At 49.2% G+C, this 12,458-nt stretch overlaps 1 protein-coding gene across 10 annotated transcripts in view; it reads right to left on the reverse strand.

Annotated features, from left to right (window-relative positions):
- Positions 1-4,719: 4,719 nt before the first annotated feature.
- KYAT1 (kynurenine aminotransferase 1) overlaps positions 4,720-12,458 on the reverse strand; it is a 35,142-nt gene continuing 27,403 nt past the window's right edge. For all 10 annotated transcript variants that reach the window (XM_007194545.2, XM_007194544.2, XM_057548521.1 and 7 more), the window contains 10 exons: positions 9,986-10,135; positions 9,818-9,904; positions 9,445-9,573; positions 7,289-7,409; positions 6,870-6,946; positions 6,652-6,741; positions 6,350-6,536; positions 6,191-6,270; positions 5,387-5,473; positions 4,720-5,289 (listed from right to left, as the gene is read on the reverse strand). In XM_007194545.2, coding sequence (XP_007194607.2) covers positions 5,224-5,289; positions 5,387-5,473; positions 6,191-6,270; positions 6,350-6,536; positions 6,652-6,741; positions 6,870-6,946; positions 7,289-7,409; positions 9,445-9,573; positions 9,818-9,904; positions 9,986-10,135 — 1,074 coding nt within the window. In that variant the 3' untranslated portion in view covers positions 4,720-5,223. The remainder of the gene's footprint in view (positions 5,290-5,386; positions 5,474-6,190; positions 6,271-6,349; positions 6,537-6,651; positions 6,742-6,869; positions 6,947-7,288; positions 7,410-9,444; positions 9,574-9,817; positions 9,905-9,985; positions 10,136-12,458) is intronic.

The following is a 12,458-nucleotide window of genomic DNA, read 5'->3' on the forward strand; positions in this document are numbered from 1 at the left end:
GGGACTGGCTCCCGGGGGCGGGCTCCAGGGGGTGGGCGGGGCTCATCGCAGGCCTGGGTGTCCAAATGCGCACGGAATCGGGTTCTCTCCTGAACCCTTGCAGGGCAGGAGAGCTACCCTCTCCTCCCGTCGGGCGCGAAACTCAAACCTCAGCTTGGTTTTACACATGGGGACCCTGAGGCACAGAGCTGGAGTGTGATTCAGTGCTGGCAATAATTTAATCCAATTATTTTATAGACTCGTTCATCTACTCTCTCTTTTAATTATTAGACTTTACTTTTTTAGAGCAGGTTTAGGTTTACCGAAAATTGAACAGATAGTACAGACTTCTCACATAACCCCCACTCAGTTTCTGTTGTTAACATGTTGTGTTAATGTGTACATTTGTTATAGTTGATGAACCAATATTGATGCATTGTTCATAGTTTACATTAGGGTTCACTCTTTGTGTTGTACATTCTAAGAGTTTTGACAAATGCATAATGTCATATATCTACCATTACAGTATCATACAAAATAGATTCACTGCCCTAAAAATCCTCTGTGCTCCACCTACCTCCCCCACCCCTCGAGCCCCTGGTAACCACGGGGACCCTGATCTTTTTTACTGTCTCTATAGTTTTGCCTTTTCCAGAATGTCATATAGTTGGAATCAGACAGTATGCAGCCTTTTCAGACTCCCTTCTTTCACTAAGCAACATGCATTTAAAGTTCCTCTGAAGTAGGAGATAGATGGGCCCCTGGGCTGGACAGCTGGGGTTTGTCAAGTGGAGTAACACTGAAGCTCTGTTCTCACCCAGACGCTCCAAGGACAGAGCTAGTGGCAGAAGCTGAGCTCTGCTGAAGTAAAGAGATAAGATGACCACTCCTGAGGTCAAGGAAAACTTCCCTGTCTGGACATGTGCAGGAAGGCTCCTTGGGGGTCAAAAAGGGAGGGGGCACCACCCCATAATAAGTGTGGACATATACCCACAGGTCTCTGCGGTGGAATCCATCTTAGCAAAAAGTTGCACACGCAGCTTGGGGAGAGTCCTAGGACCAGTCATGTGTGAAAAAAGAAACGAGATAATTGGCCAAAGGTAAACAAAGACCAGGAAGAACTGTCTTATATAAGTGATTTAAATCGCCTCTTTACTCCCCTCGCTCCTCCTCATCAGAAAGGATGCCCACACCCTTTCTCTCTGGGTGTGTATTTCTGCCTAGCTTCGACTTAAATAAATAAACTGTTTCTCTGTGTGCTCTCCCATACTGCTGTGTCTCTAATAATAAACTTTGTACCTGTTTTTTACAGTTTTTGCCTCCTTGAAACATTCTTGCTCTCAAATGGGGAAAAGAGGGCTTCCCTGGTGGCGCAGTGGTTGAGAATCTGCCTGCTAATGCAGGGGACACGGGTTCGAGCCGTGGTCTGGGAAGATCCCACACGCCGCAGAGTAGTTGGGCCCGTGAGCCACAATTACTGAGCCTGCGCGTCTGGAGCCTGTGCTCCGCAACAAGAGAGGCCACGATAGTGAGAGGCCCGCGCACTGCGATGAAGAGTGGCCCCCGCTTGTCACAACTAGAGAAAGCCCTCGCACAGAAACGAAGACCCAACACAGCCATAAATAAATAAATAAATAAATTTTAAAAATGGGGGAAAGAGCCAGGGCCACTTTGCTTCTAGCCTCTATCCCCTGGTGCTCTAGCGGCTAGGATTCCTGGTTTTCATCTGGGCTACCCAGGTTCAATTCCTGGGCAGGGAACTAAGACCTCACTGCTGTCTCTCCAAGATCACCTCCATATCTTCTAATGGCTTGATAGCTCATTTCTTTTTCTTTTTCTTTTTTTTTTTAATAGTAGGTTGAAGATATAATTTTTTAACATTTATTTATATTTATTCATTTATTTGGTTGCGCCAGGTCTTAGTTGCGGCTCGCCGGCTCCTTAGTTGTGGCATGCGAACTCTTAGTTGCAACATGCATGTGGGATCTAGTTCCCTGAGGAGGGATTGAATCCGTGCCCCCTGCATTGGGAGTACGGAGTCTTAACCACTCCACCACCAGGGAAGTCCCCGATAGCTCATTTCTTTTTACTGCCGGATACTATTCGTTGTATGGATATGCCACTGTGTGTCTATCCATTCACCTTTTGAAGGACATTTGGTTGCTTCCAGTATTTGACAATTATGAATAAAACTGCTGTAAATATTCATGTGCAGGTTTTTGTGTGGACATGAATTTTCAGCTCATTTGGGTAAATAGCTGGAAGTCTGATTGCTGGATCCAACAGCAAGACTATGTTTAGCTTTGTAAGAAATTGCCAAACTGGGAATTCCCTGGTGGTCCAGTGGCTAAGACTCCTCGCTCCCAATGCAGGGGGCCCGGGTTCAATTCCTGGTCAGGGAACTAGATCCCACATGCTGCAACTAAGAGTTCGCATGCCGCAACTAAAAGATCCCACACGTGGCAACGAAGATCCTGTGTGCCGTGACTAACACCCGGCACAGCCAAATAAATAAATAAATAAATAAAAAAGAAGTTGCCAAACTGTCTTCCAAAGTGGTTATACCATTTTGCATTCCTACCAGCAAGGAATGAGATATACTTTCTTTTTTAAATAATAAATTTGAGTCAATATTCATTCAACCAACAAATATTTATCAAGCAGATCCTATTTTGAGGCTGGAACTCCCTGTGCTAACTGCCAGGGACACAATGGCAGGGAAAGCAGATACTGATCTGGAGTTTACAACCTAGTGGAGGAGAGATTAATTTCTAATTCAAAGTGTGTGTTAACATTACAGGGGTTGTGTTTATTTCACCATTCCCCACTCTCCCCTATCTGAATGAAAGGCAAAGTCATTTATGCATCTCAGGTTGGCTGAGGTTACTCAGTCTAAGATCTGGAACCTCTGTAGAGTCACAGGTTTGAGTTAGGGGCAGATTCTGGATTGATTCATGAGACATGAAACCTTTGGTCAGGGTGGTTCTATCCAAGAAATCTATGGGTTTACCCCATTGAGGACTTTCTTATCATCAGGCTATGTGTAGTATGGTAAAGGGGCTCCAACCCTGAGCCTCTGAGTTGTTATTTTGTTTCACAATCTTGACTTTGGAACAGTGATAGTATTACAAAGTCATAGTTTGGAAAGGAAGAAAGTAAAGTGTCCTGGGACTTCCCTGATGGTCCAGTGATTAAGACTCTGCACTTCCAATGCAGGGGGCGCAGGTTTGATCCCTGGTCCGGGGACTAAGATCCCATATGCCGCCTGGCCAAAAAATAAATAAATAAATAAGTTTAAAAATTAAAAAAAAAAAAAAAGAAAGTGTCCTGTCATAACACAAGTATGTTCCAAACAGCAATTCTCTGACATCAAGTGGGTGTCCTACACTTCAGTTCTGACAAGTTGGCACAGACCTCATAGGTTAAGTCAGTCCCACAAGACTTGTCTCCCACTTCAGGTGTCAGCAGCAAGTGGGGTCACCAGCCACCCACACTTCTGCCTGGCTGACTACAAATTCCGGCATTTCCGTGACCACCCCCCCAGATTCAATAATTTGCTGAAACAATTCACAGCCCTCAGGAAAGTGCTATACTTACAGTTACAGTTTCATTATAGAAGATGACAACCCAGGAACAGCCAAATGGAAGAGGTACATAGACTAAGGTCTTGGGAGAGGGGGGGCGCAGAGATTCCATGCCCTCTCCGGATGGGCACCCTACCAGCTCATTGATGTGTTCACCAACCCAGAAGGTCCTTGAGCCTCAGTGATTCAGGGTTTTTATGTGGGATTTTATTACATATGCACATCTGATTAAATCATTAGCCATGTGACTGAACTCAATGTCCAGTCCCTTTTCCCTCCCTGAGGTCTGGGTTTGGGGCTGAAAGTTCAGACCCTCTAATCACATGGTTGAAGGGGTTCATTTTGAATAACAAAAGACACTGCTATCACTCATGAAATTACAAGGGTTTTAGGAGCTCTGTGCCAGGAACCATGGACAAAGACCAAATACATTTTATTATACTATATGTTTCCATCAGCTCCCCCAATTAAATATGTGATATGAGCAAAACCCATGAGCTTGCTATGCAAATGCAACTTCAAGACAATTCCCCAGCACCACCTTCCAAATGATTTCAGGAGTTGCGTTGCTTTCCAGTGGGAGGCCCACCCCTGGGATCAAATCTCACTTCTACCTTTTACCAGCTGGATGGCCTCAGGTAAGTCCCCTCAACTCCAAAGCGGTTTCCTCACCTGTAAAATGGAGGCAGTAACTCCTGTCTCAGAGGGTCCTTTAATGAGATGGTACGCATCCAAGTGCCCGGCATGCAGGGGTGAGCAATAAATGTTAGGGGAAACATTCCTTTCCCCGTCTGTCTAATTAGGTAATCCCTGGCAATCCTGGCCTGGACTCTGATCCCTGTGGGGTGTGACTGTCCGCGTCTTCCCTGTTAGACACTCAACTGAGGCCCCCATCACACACACACACACACACACACACACACAACAACAACAACAACGGTAACACATACCATCTGAGCCCCTAGGCCTGGTTTTACCGTTAACTAACTGGGTGGCCTCAGACAAGGTGCAAGTCCCTGCCCTTCTTTGGGCCTCAAAACACATTTGTACAAAGAGAGTCTGGGATCTGAGGTTCAGGGAGGTGGGAGGTGCCTTCCATTCTAAGCCCCCATCTGCAATCAGCACCGGGGTGTGAAGCAGAGAGAAGCAGCCAATAACAGTTTGAATAACTTAAAACTTTATTATGGGCAAAAGTACTGGCTTGAAGAGTCAAGCCTGAGGGCAACTTTCCAAAATCAAGCTTGGATAAGGAAAGGGAGGGATGCTTGAGGCCTGGCTGGGGCCAGTGCATGGCTGGGGCCAGGGCTGAGACCCAAGGCCAATACACTATTGAACTCTGCCCTCTGAGTCCCAGCTGAGTCTGGGGAGGCCAGAGGGGACTCAAGACCATATAGCCCAGCACAGGTAGGACCAGGGAGAGGCCCCGGTCAGGCCTCCTTCACCTCTGCAATAGGAACATAGCTATGCACCATGGGGAAGTGCTCCTGACTCCCCCAAGACCAAAAGGGGGGGGGGGCTCTTCCCTGAGGTCATTCTGTGTTACAGAGAAGAGATCCTCCAGTACCATCTACCCCCAAGCTGGGAATGGCTGAAACCTGGACAAAGACAGAGCCCTGCAGAGTGCGCAGGGACCAGGCAGGGCCAGGCCCAGGGGGTGACGTCAGGGCCTGAGCTCGTCCTTCCACTTCTGTAGCCTCTTGTCCATGGCCTGGAGCGTGGATTCATCCTGCACCAACACAGATCGGTCCTACCCCTCTCCCCACACCCACAGGAGGCCTGGGGAGGCTTGGGGAGGTCTTCCCTCCCCCAGGCCTGTCCTTTACCTTCGTGAAACAGAAGCGGATATAGTGGTCAAAGAGTTTCTGATGTGGCACGCTGTAGAAGATGGAGACCGGGATGGCCATCAAGCCCTGTGGAGGAGGAAGCCCATGTCTCAGCGGCCCCACAGCCCAGCAGGCCTCTGGGGGGCTCCAGGGGGTCAGAGACGTTCGGTGATGAGACAGGAGAAGGAAAATTAGCTTCAATGCAGCATCTCCCAGTGCTGCATCAAAGTCAGAGGAAAAGCATCCCAAATCATCATTCCAAGTCCCTCCTTATGTACAGAAGGGAGAGGGAGGCTGAGAGCAGGGAAGATCATGCGGCAGGTCAGCGCAGAGCCATAGAATAAATAAGTCTTAGGGAATTCCCTGGCGGTCCAGTGGTTAGGACTCTGCGCTTTCACTGCTGAGGGCGCGGGTTCAATCCCTGGTCAGGGAACTAAGATCCTGTAAACCACGTGGCATGTCCAAAACAAAAAACAAAAAAAAACCCACAAACAAACAAAAAAAGAAATAAGTCTTAGAATCGTAGCTCTGAGCTGGATGGACCTCAGAGTTAATGGGCCAACTCCTCACTGTACAGATGGGAAGACTGAGGCCCTGAGAGGGCAAGAATTCCTGCCAGCCCACAAGGCATATTTGAGCAAATTAAAAACAGGCTCCCCATTCCCGGAAGTGGACGCAACCCTGTACCACGGCTCAAGGCAGAGGATTGGCTGGATTTTGGCACGTCAGCCCCCTGGTCAGGCACCCTTAGCAGTGCACAGCCTGTAAAACATACACAGCGGCCCTGGCTGAGGCCCAGCCCACCTTGTTCTTGATCATCCACTTGACGAAGCGTCTGTCATAAGGCTCATCTACAGCTCCAGGCAAGTTGGGCATCTTGCTCTCTGGGGGACAGAGGCCAGGCTGAGCCCTGGGCAGCCTCCAGGGCCCTGTACCTGGCCCAGCCCGGCCAGTCCCACTCACTGAATTCCGAGATGTCTGTGATGAGGAAGTAGCTGCCCTGGGGGATCACGGGCCTCAGGCCTACAGACTGCAGGCTTTGTATCATGTGGTCACGGCAGCTCTGCATGGCCCGTGGGAGCTGCACAAAGTAGCTGCTGGGTTGGCCGAAGTGCAGCTGCTCCCGCTCAAAGCTCTGGGCTACTGCAGCCTGGGGAGGGCGGAGGGACAAGCAGGTCAGGTGTGACCTGACCTTGAGCCAGCCCGAACTCCTTTCTTGCCTCACCCCCTCCCCCGGTGGGGCGGGTCCTGCCCCCCCCCCTCACCTGGCCCTGTGTGGGACAGTGGAAGACGGAGTTCTGGTGCACAGTGCGCAGGTGCTTCAGGAGACTGTCCGGGCCTAGGACCCAGCCCACCTGGACCAGGAACATAGGTAGGGGGTGAGGCCCTTCGGGGCCTGACCAAACCCTTTCTGGATTCCCAGGCCAGCCTCGCCTACCAAGGATTGTAGAGGTAGGGGTCACCCCCGCCCTCGTTGACTCACCTTCCAGCCTGTGGCACTAAAAGTCTTGCCAGCGCTGCCAATGGTCAGGGTGCGTTCCCACATGCCAGGGAGGTTGGCTGCCCAAGGCCAAAGAAAGCAGCTGCTGAGATGGGGGTGGGGGCAGGGGAGGGGTGGCTGGACCCCAGCAGGCACTCAGGCTCTCAACACTCTGGACTCCACCACGTGCTGAGCTACTTCCAGGACTTATTTGAGCTCACCCTCACGACAACCCTGGGAGGCAGGTGCCATTGTGTTCCCCTGTCCTCAGAGAGATGAAGTCACTGCCCCAGGTCACCTGACCTGTGTGGGTCTAGACCCCCTCGGTCCTAATCACCAGGCCTGCGCTGACACCCAGATTGGGCTCAAGGCCCTGCCACAAACGTCCAGGGGAACGGGGCACCCTGGCCGGCTCGGCTCACCGATGCTGACGTGCTGCCACCCGTCGTAGACCAGCCACTGGTAGACCTCGTCGGTGATACACACCACGTCATGCTGCTGGCACAGGCTGGCCACCAGCTCCAGTTCTGCCCTGGAGAACACCTGCAGGGACCATCCCCAAACAGAGAGGCCTGCTTAGAGAGATGAAAAGACAGGGCCAGAGCCGGTGCTGAGGGCTTTTCTGCCCTATCCTATCCCTGCAACAGTGACCCTGTGAAGTTGGTTGTGAGATAACAGAAAATACACACACATATATATATATATATATATATATACACATACATACATATATATATATGTCTCTGCCCCGATTCCTGGCACAGAACTCCTAAAATCCTTGGAAATTACTAAGTGGTAATAGCACTAGTAGCATCTCTTGTTCTAATATTTGCTCTTTGATCCTGACCTTGACAGGGCTCTGGAAGCTCTTGTAAATTCCTAAGTGATAAGAGCACTAGAAGGGGACTTCCCTGGTGGCACAGTGGTTAAGAATCCGCCTGCCTTCAATCCCTGGTCTGGGAAGATCCCACATGCCGTGGAGCAACTAAGCCTGTGCACCACAACTACTGAGCCTGTGCTCTAGGGCCTGTGAGCCACAACTACTGAGCCCTCGTGCCACAACTACTGAAGCCCACACGCCTAGAACCTGTGCTCCACAACCACAACAAGAGAAGCCACCGCAATGAGACGCCCGCGCACTGCAACAAAGAGTAGCCACCGCTCGCCACAACTAGAGAAAGCCCGTGCGCAGCAATGAAGACCCAACACAGCCAAAAATAAATAAATAAATAAATTTATAACAAGAAAAGAATCCGCCTGCCAATGCAGGGAACACGGGTTCGAGCCCTGCTCCGGGAAGATCCCACATGCCGCGGAGCAACTAAGCCCGTGTGCCACAACTACTGAGCCTTTGAGCCACAACTACTGAAGCCCGCGCACCTAGAGCCCGTGCTCCGCAACAAGAGAAGCCACCGCAATGAGAAGAAGCCCACGCACCGCAACAAAGAGTAGCTCCTGCTTGCTGCAACTAGAGAAAGCCTGCACACAGCAACGAAGACCCAGTGCAGCCAAAAATAAAAAAATTTTTTTAAAAATTAAAAAAAAAAAAGAGCACTAGAAGCATGTTTGTTCTAATGAGGCAACTCTAAGTGGGCTCTTGGATCGGGGTTGATCATCAGAAAGACGAAGCCACATTGGAAGTTTGGAATTTTCTCCAGAGAGGGCAGAGGGGCTGGAAATGGAGTTGATAATTGAAGCCTCCATAAAAATCCTAATAGGACAGGGTTCAGAGAGCTTGCAGGTGGGTGAGCACATCCAGGTACCAGGAGGTTGACACACCCCAGCTCCACAGGGACAGAAGCACCTATGCTTGGGAACCTCCCAGACCTCGCCCTACATGTCTCTTCATCAGGTTGTTCATCTGTATCCTTTATCATATCCTTTAATAAACTGGTAGCTGTAAGTAGGTGTCTCCCTGAGTCCTGTGAGCCACTCTAGCAAATTAATTGAACCGAGGAGGGGGTTGTGGGTACCTCAGATTTACAACCATAGGTCAGAAGCACAGGTGACAACCTGGACTTGTGATTGGTGTCTGGAGTGGGGTGGGGGGCAGCCTTGTGAGACTGAGCCCTTAACCTGTGGGATCTGATGCCATCTCCAGGGTAGACAGTGTCAGAATTGAATTAAATTGAGTTGACTTGTGGGACACCCAGCTGGTCTCACAGAATTGCTTAGTGTGGGAAAAAACCCCACATATCTGGTGTCAGAAGCGTTGTGAGTGTGATAATGGTGTGACAGTAAAGGAGAGACACAGCTGGAAGCCTGGGTCTTCCTTCGTATCAGTTCTGTCATGTTCCCACGTTCTAGATGAGAAACTGGAGAGGTGAAGTCACTGGCCCAGGTTCACGGGGAAGTCATGGAGGTGTCCAGCCCACTCCACCACCCGAGGCCTGATACCTTCTCTGGGGATCCCTGCCCCAGGCCCTGGGACCCCTGGGAGCTTCGGTCCTCAGAGCTCATCGCAGGTAGTCCTCCCACTTCACAGACAAAGAAACTGAGGCCCCATGGCAGCGCAAGAGCAACAGAGCAGGGATGTGAGCCAATCTGGAGGGGTCCCCGGAGGAGGTATCTCAGGTACCTTTCCCAGGGGGTTGTTGGGTGTGTTGAGAATAAGGGCTTTGGTGCGAGACGTGAACTTGCTGGCCAGCTCTGTGGGGTCCAGCTGCCAGTTGCTGCTGGAATCCAGTTCCCCATCCTGGTTGCGGCTCTGCAAGAGGAGGTGGGAGGGGGTGGCAATACTTAGCCACCTGACTTTCATCTCTAGAAGTTCGGCCTTCCTCCCCCCAGGTATCTCTCCCCACTGTCTCTCCTCTCGGGCTCTGGGCACCCCTCTCCCCAACCTGGAGAAACTGCCCTCCTTCACTTCCTTCCTTCTTTCCCACCTCCCAGGGTTCAACCCAGCACACTCCTTGGACCCCTCTGCCCACCCACACCCCAACCAGCATCCTTACCGGCCTCAGGGACACAAACACAGGGCGACCCCCTGCCATCAGTGTCATGGGCTCATAACAGTCAAAAAAGGGCTCGATGATGATGACCTGGTACAAGGATCAGATTGGCTGGGGTCGGCACCGCCCTGACCCTTCATCCCCCACCCAGACCTGGCCTTGCCCACTCACCTCGTCTCCTTCGTCCACCAGGGCCTGGAAGGCTGTGAACAGGGCCCCATAGGCACCCACAGTCACCAGCACGTTCTTGAGCGGGTCTATGTCCTGTCCCAGCAACTTCCCGAAGAAACTGGCCAGGATCTTCGTCAGGGGTGGGTAACCCTGCCGGGACAGCAGGGGTCAGTGGCCTGGTTCAGCCTGGGCCCACCCTCCCACTCAGATGCATCCAGGCAATTCTAGCATCTTCCAGAAGCAAGCCTGGGGGCAGAGTCAGTTCCTGTGGGGTGAGTTCTTTCATCTCCATCGCCAGCATGTGCCATAACGCCTGCTCTGTGCCAGGCCCAGCATCCAGGGCTGGGATCAGTGGGAAACCAGACAGAGTACATGCCTTCATGGAGCACAGTGCAACGGAGCCCTCAAAATAGCAGCAACTCCACACTTTGAACACCTCCCTCTAAGTTTAAGAAGCACTTTTGTGCCATCTAATCCTCTTGGCAGCCTTGCAAAAGAGGTATTATTTGATCCCCACCATTTGACTGGTAGAAAAACAGTGACCCAGAGAAAGAAAATGACTTGCCCAAGGTCATGCCAGTTGAAGTGCAGGAATAGGACTTTATGTTGCAGCTTTGGAAGCACCCCACTTTGAGAGGAAGATTGTATCTGTACGCTTGTTTGATGAGGACACTTATAAAACACACCAGGCTAAGCCAAGGGACTGAAACCTAAGGTCTAGAACTTAACTAAATAATTCACTAAACCAGAATTGACTGCATAAAAATGAAAAATTTCAGTACACCAAAATATCCCATGAGCAAAGTTAAAAGACAAAGAGAGGAACACTGCAACATAAGAGAAAGAAATAAGATATTTAATATATAAAGAGCTCTTTCAAAGCAATGAGACAAAGATATATACTCAAATGAAAAAAATGAGGTCAGGCATGAAAGAAAAAGTGCTGAGGCCCAGTATGTACCTGAAAAGAATGAACATTCCTGCCAGCTCTGAGACCAGCCTGTTGGTGGGTATGTGAGTAAACCTTACTAGAGGGCAATTTGACAATATCCAGCACAGGCTGAAATGCTTACACCCTTTGATTCTCTAGTTTTACTTCTTGGGATATATCTGAGAGAAATATTCACATATGTGTACAAAGGGATACACAAAGAGATATTCACTGTGGCATTGCTTAATAGTGAGATAACCAAACCAGATCATCACTGTAGGGCCGGGTAAATAGATTATGGAACATCTAGGCAATTGGATACTATGCAGCCATCAAAAAGAATGAGGCTAGGGGCTTCCCTGGTGGCGCAGTAGTTGAGAATCTGCCTGCCAATGCAGGGGACACGGGTTCGAGCCCTGGTCTGGGAAGATCCCACATGCCGCGGAGCAACTAGGCCCGTGAGCCACAATTACTGAGCCTGCGCGTCTGGAGCCTGTGCTCCGCAATAAGAGAGGCCGCAATAATGAAAGGCCCGCACACCACAATGAAGAGTGGCCCCCACTTGCCGCAACTAGAGAAAGCCCTCGCACAGAAACAAAGACCCAACACAGCCATAAATAAATAAATAAATAAATAAAAATTGTATAACTTTAAAAAAAAAAAAGAATGAGGCTAATGGGGTACATATACACAATGGAATACTACTCAGCTATGAAAAAGAATGAAATAATGCCATTTGCAGCAACATGGATGCAACTAGAGGTTATCATACTAAGTGAAGTAAGTCAGAAAGAGAAAGACAAATACCATATGATATCACTTATATGTGGAATATAAAATATGACACAAATGAACTTATCTATGAAACAGAAACAGAATCAGGGACATGGAGAACAGACTGGTGGTTGCCAAGGGGGAGGGGGATGGGAGAGGGTTGGATGGGGAGTTTGGAATTAGCAGATGCAAACTGGTGTATATAGAATGGATAGACAACAAGGTCCTACTGTATAGCACAGGGAACTATATTCAATATCCTATGATAAACCATAATGGAAAAGAATATGAAAAAGAATGTATGTATATGTATGGCTGAGTCACTTTGCTGTACAGCAGTAATTAACACAACATTGTAATTCAACTATACTTCAATAAAAGATAAATTTAAAAAAAAGAATGAGGCTGTTTTGACATGGAAAGATGCCTATGTCATACTATTTAGTGAAATAAGTTATAGAAACATTACATATAGTATGAGTCCATTTGTGTTAAGAAACACAAATCTCACGTGTGGACATGTGAATGTGTGTGTGTTTATACAAGCATTTTTAAAAGTTAAAAGTTCAAAAGTCTAAGCACTCAGCAAAGTAGCAAACTGTTAGCAGTGGTTATCTCTGGGTGGTGGCACTGGAGGGAACTTTTCCCCGGGGCGATGAGATGCACACCAAAGTTTAAGAAACTACTCCAAGGGGGCAAATATTTACTCTGTGGTTCTTTACAGAAAGACTTCGGATTTAGAGTCAAAACAATCAGCAGCTTGTCTTT

This window comes from Balaenoptera acutorostrata, chromosome 6, assembly GCF_949987535.1.
Source record: "Balaenoptera acutorostrata chromosome 6, mBalAcu1.1, whole genome shotgun sequence".
Lineage (NCBI taxonomy): Eukaryota > Metazoa > Chordata > Mammalia > Artiodactyla > Balaenopteridae > Balaenoptera > Balaenoptera acutorostrata.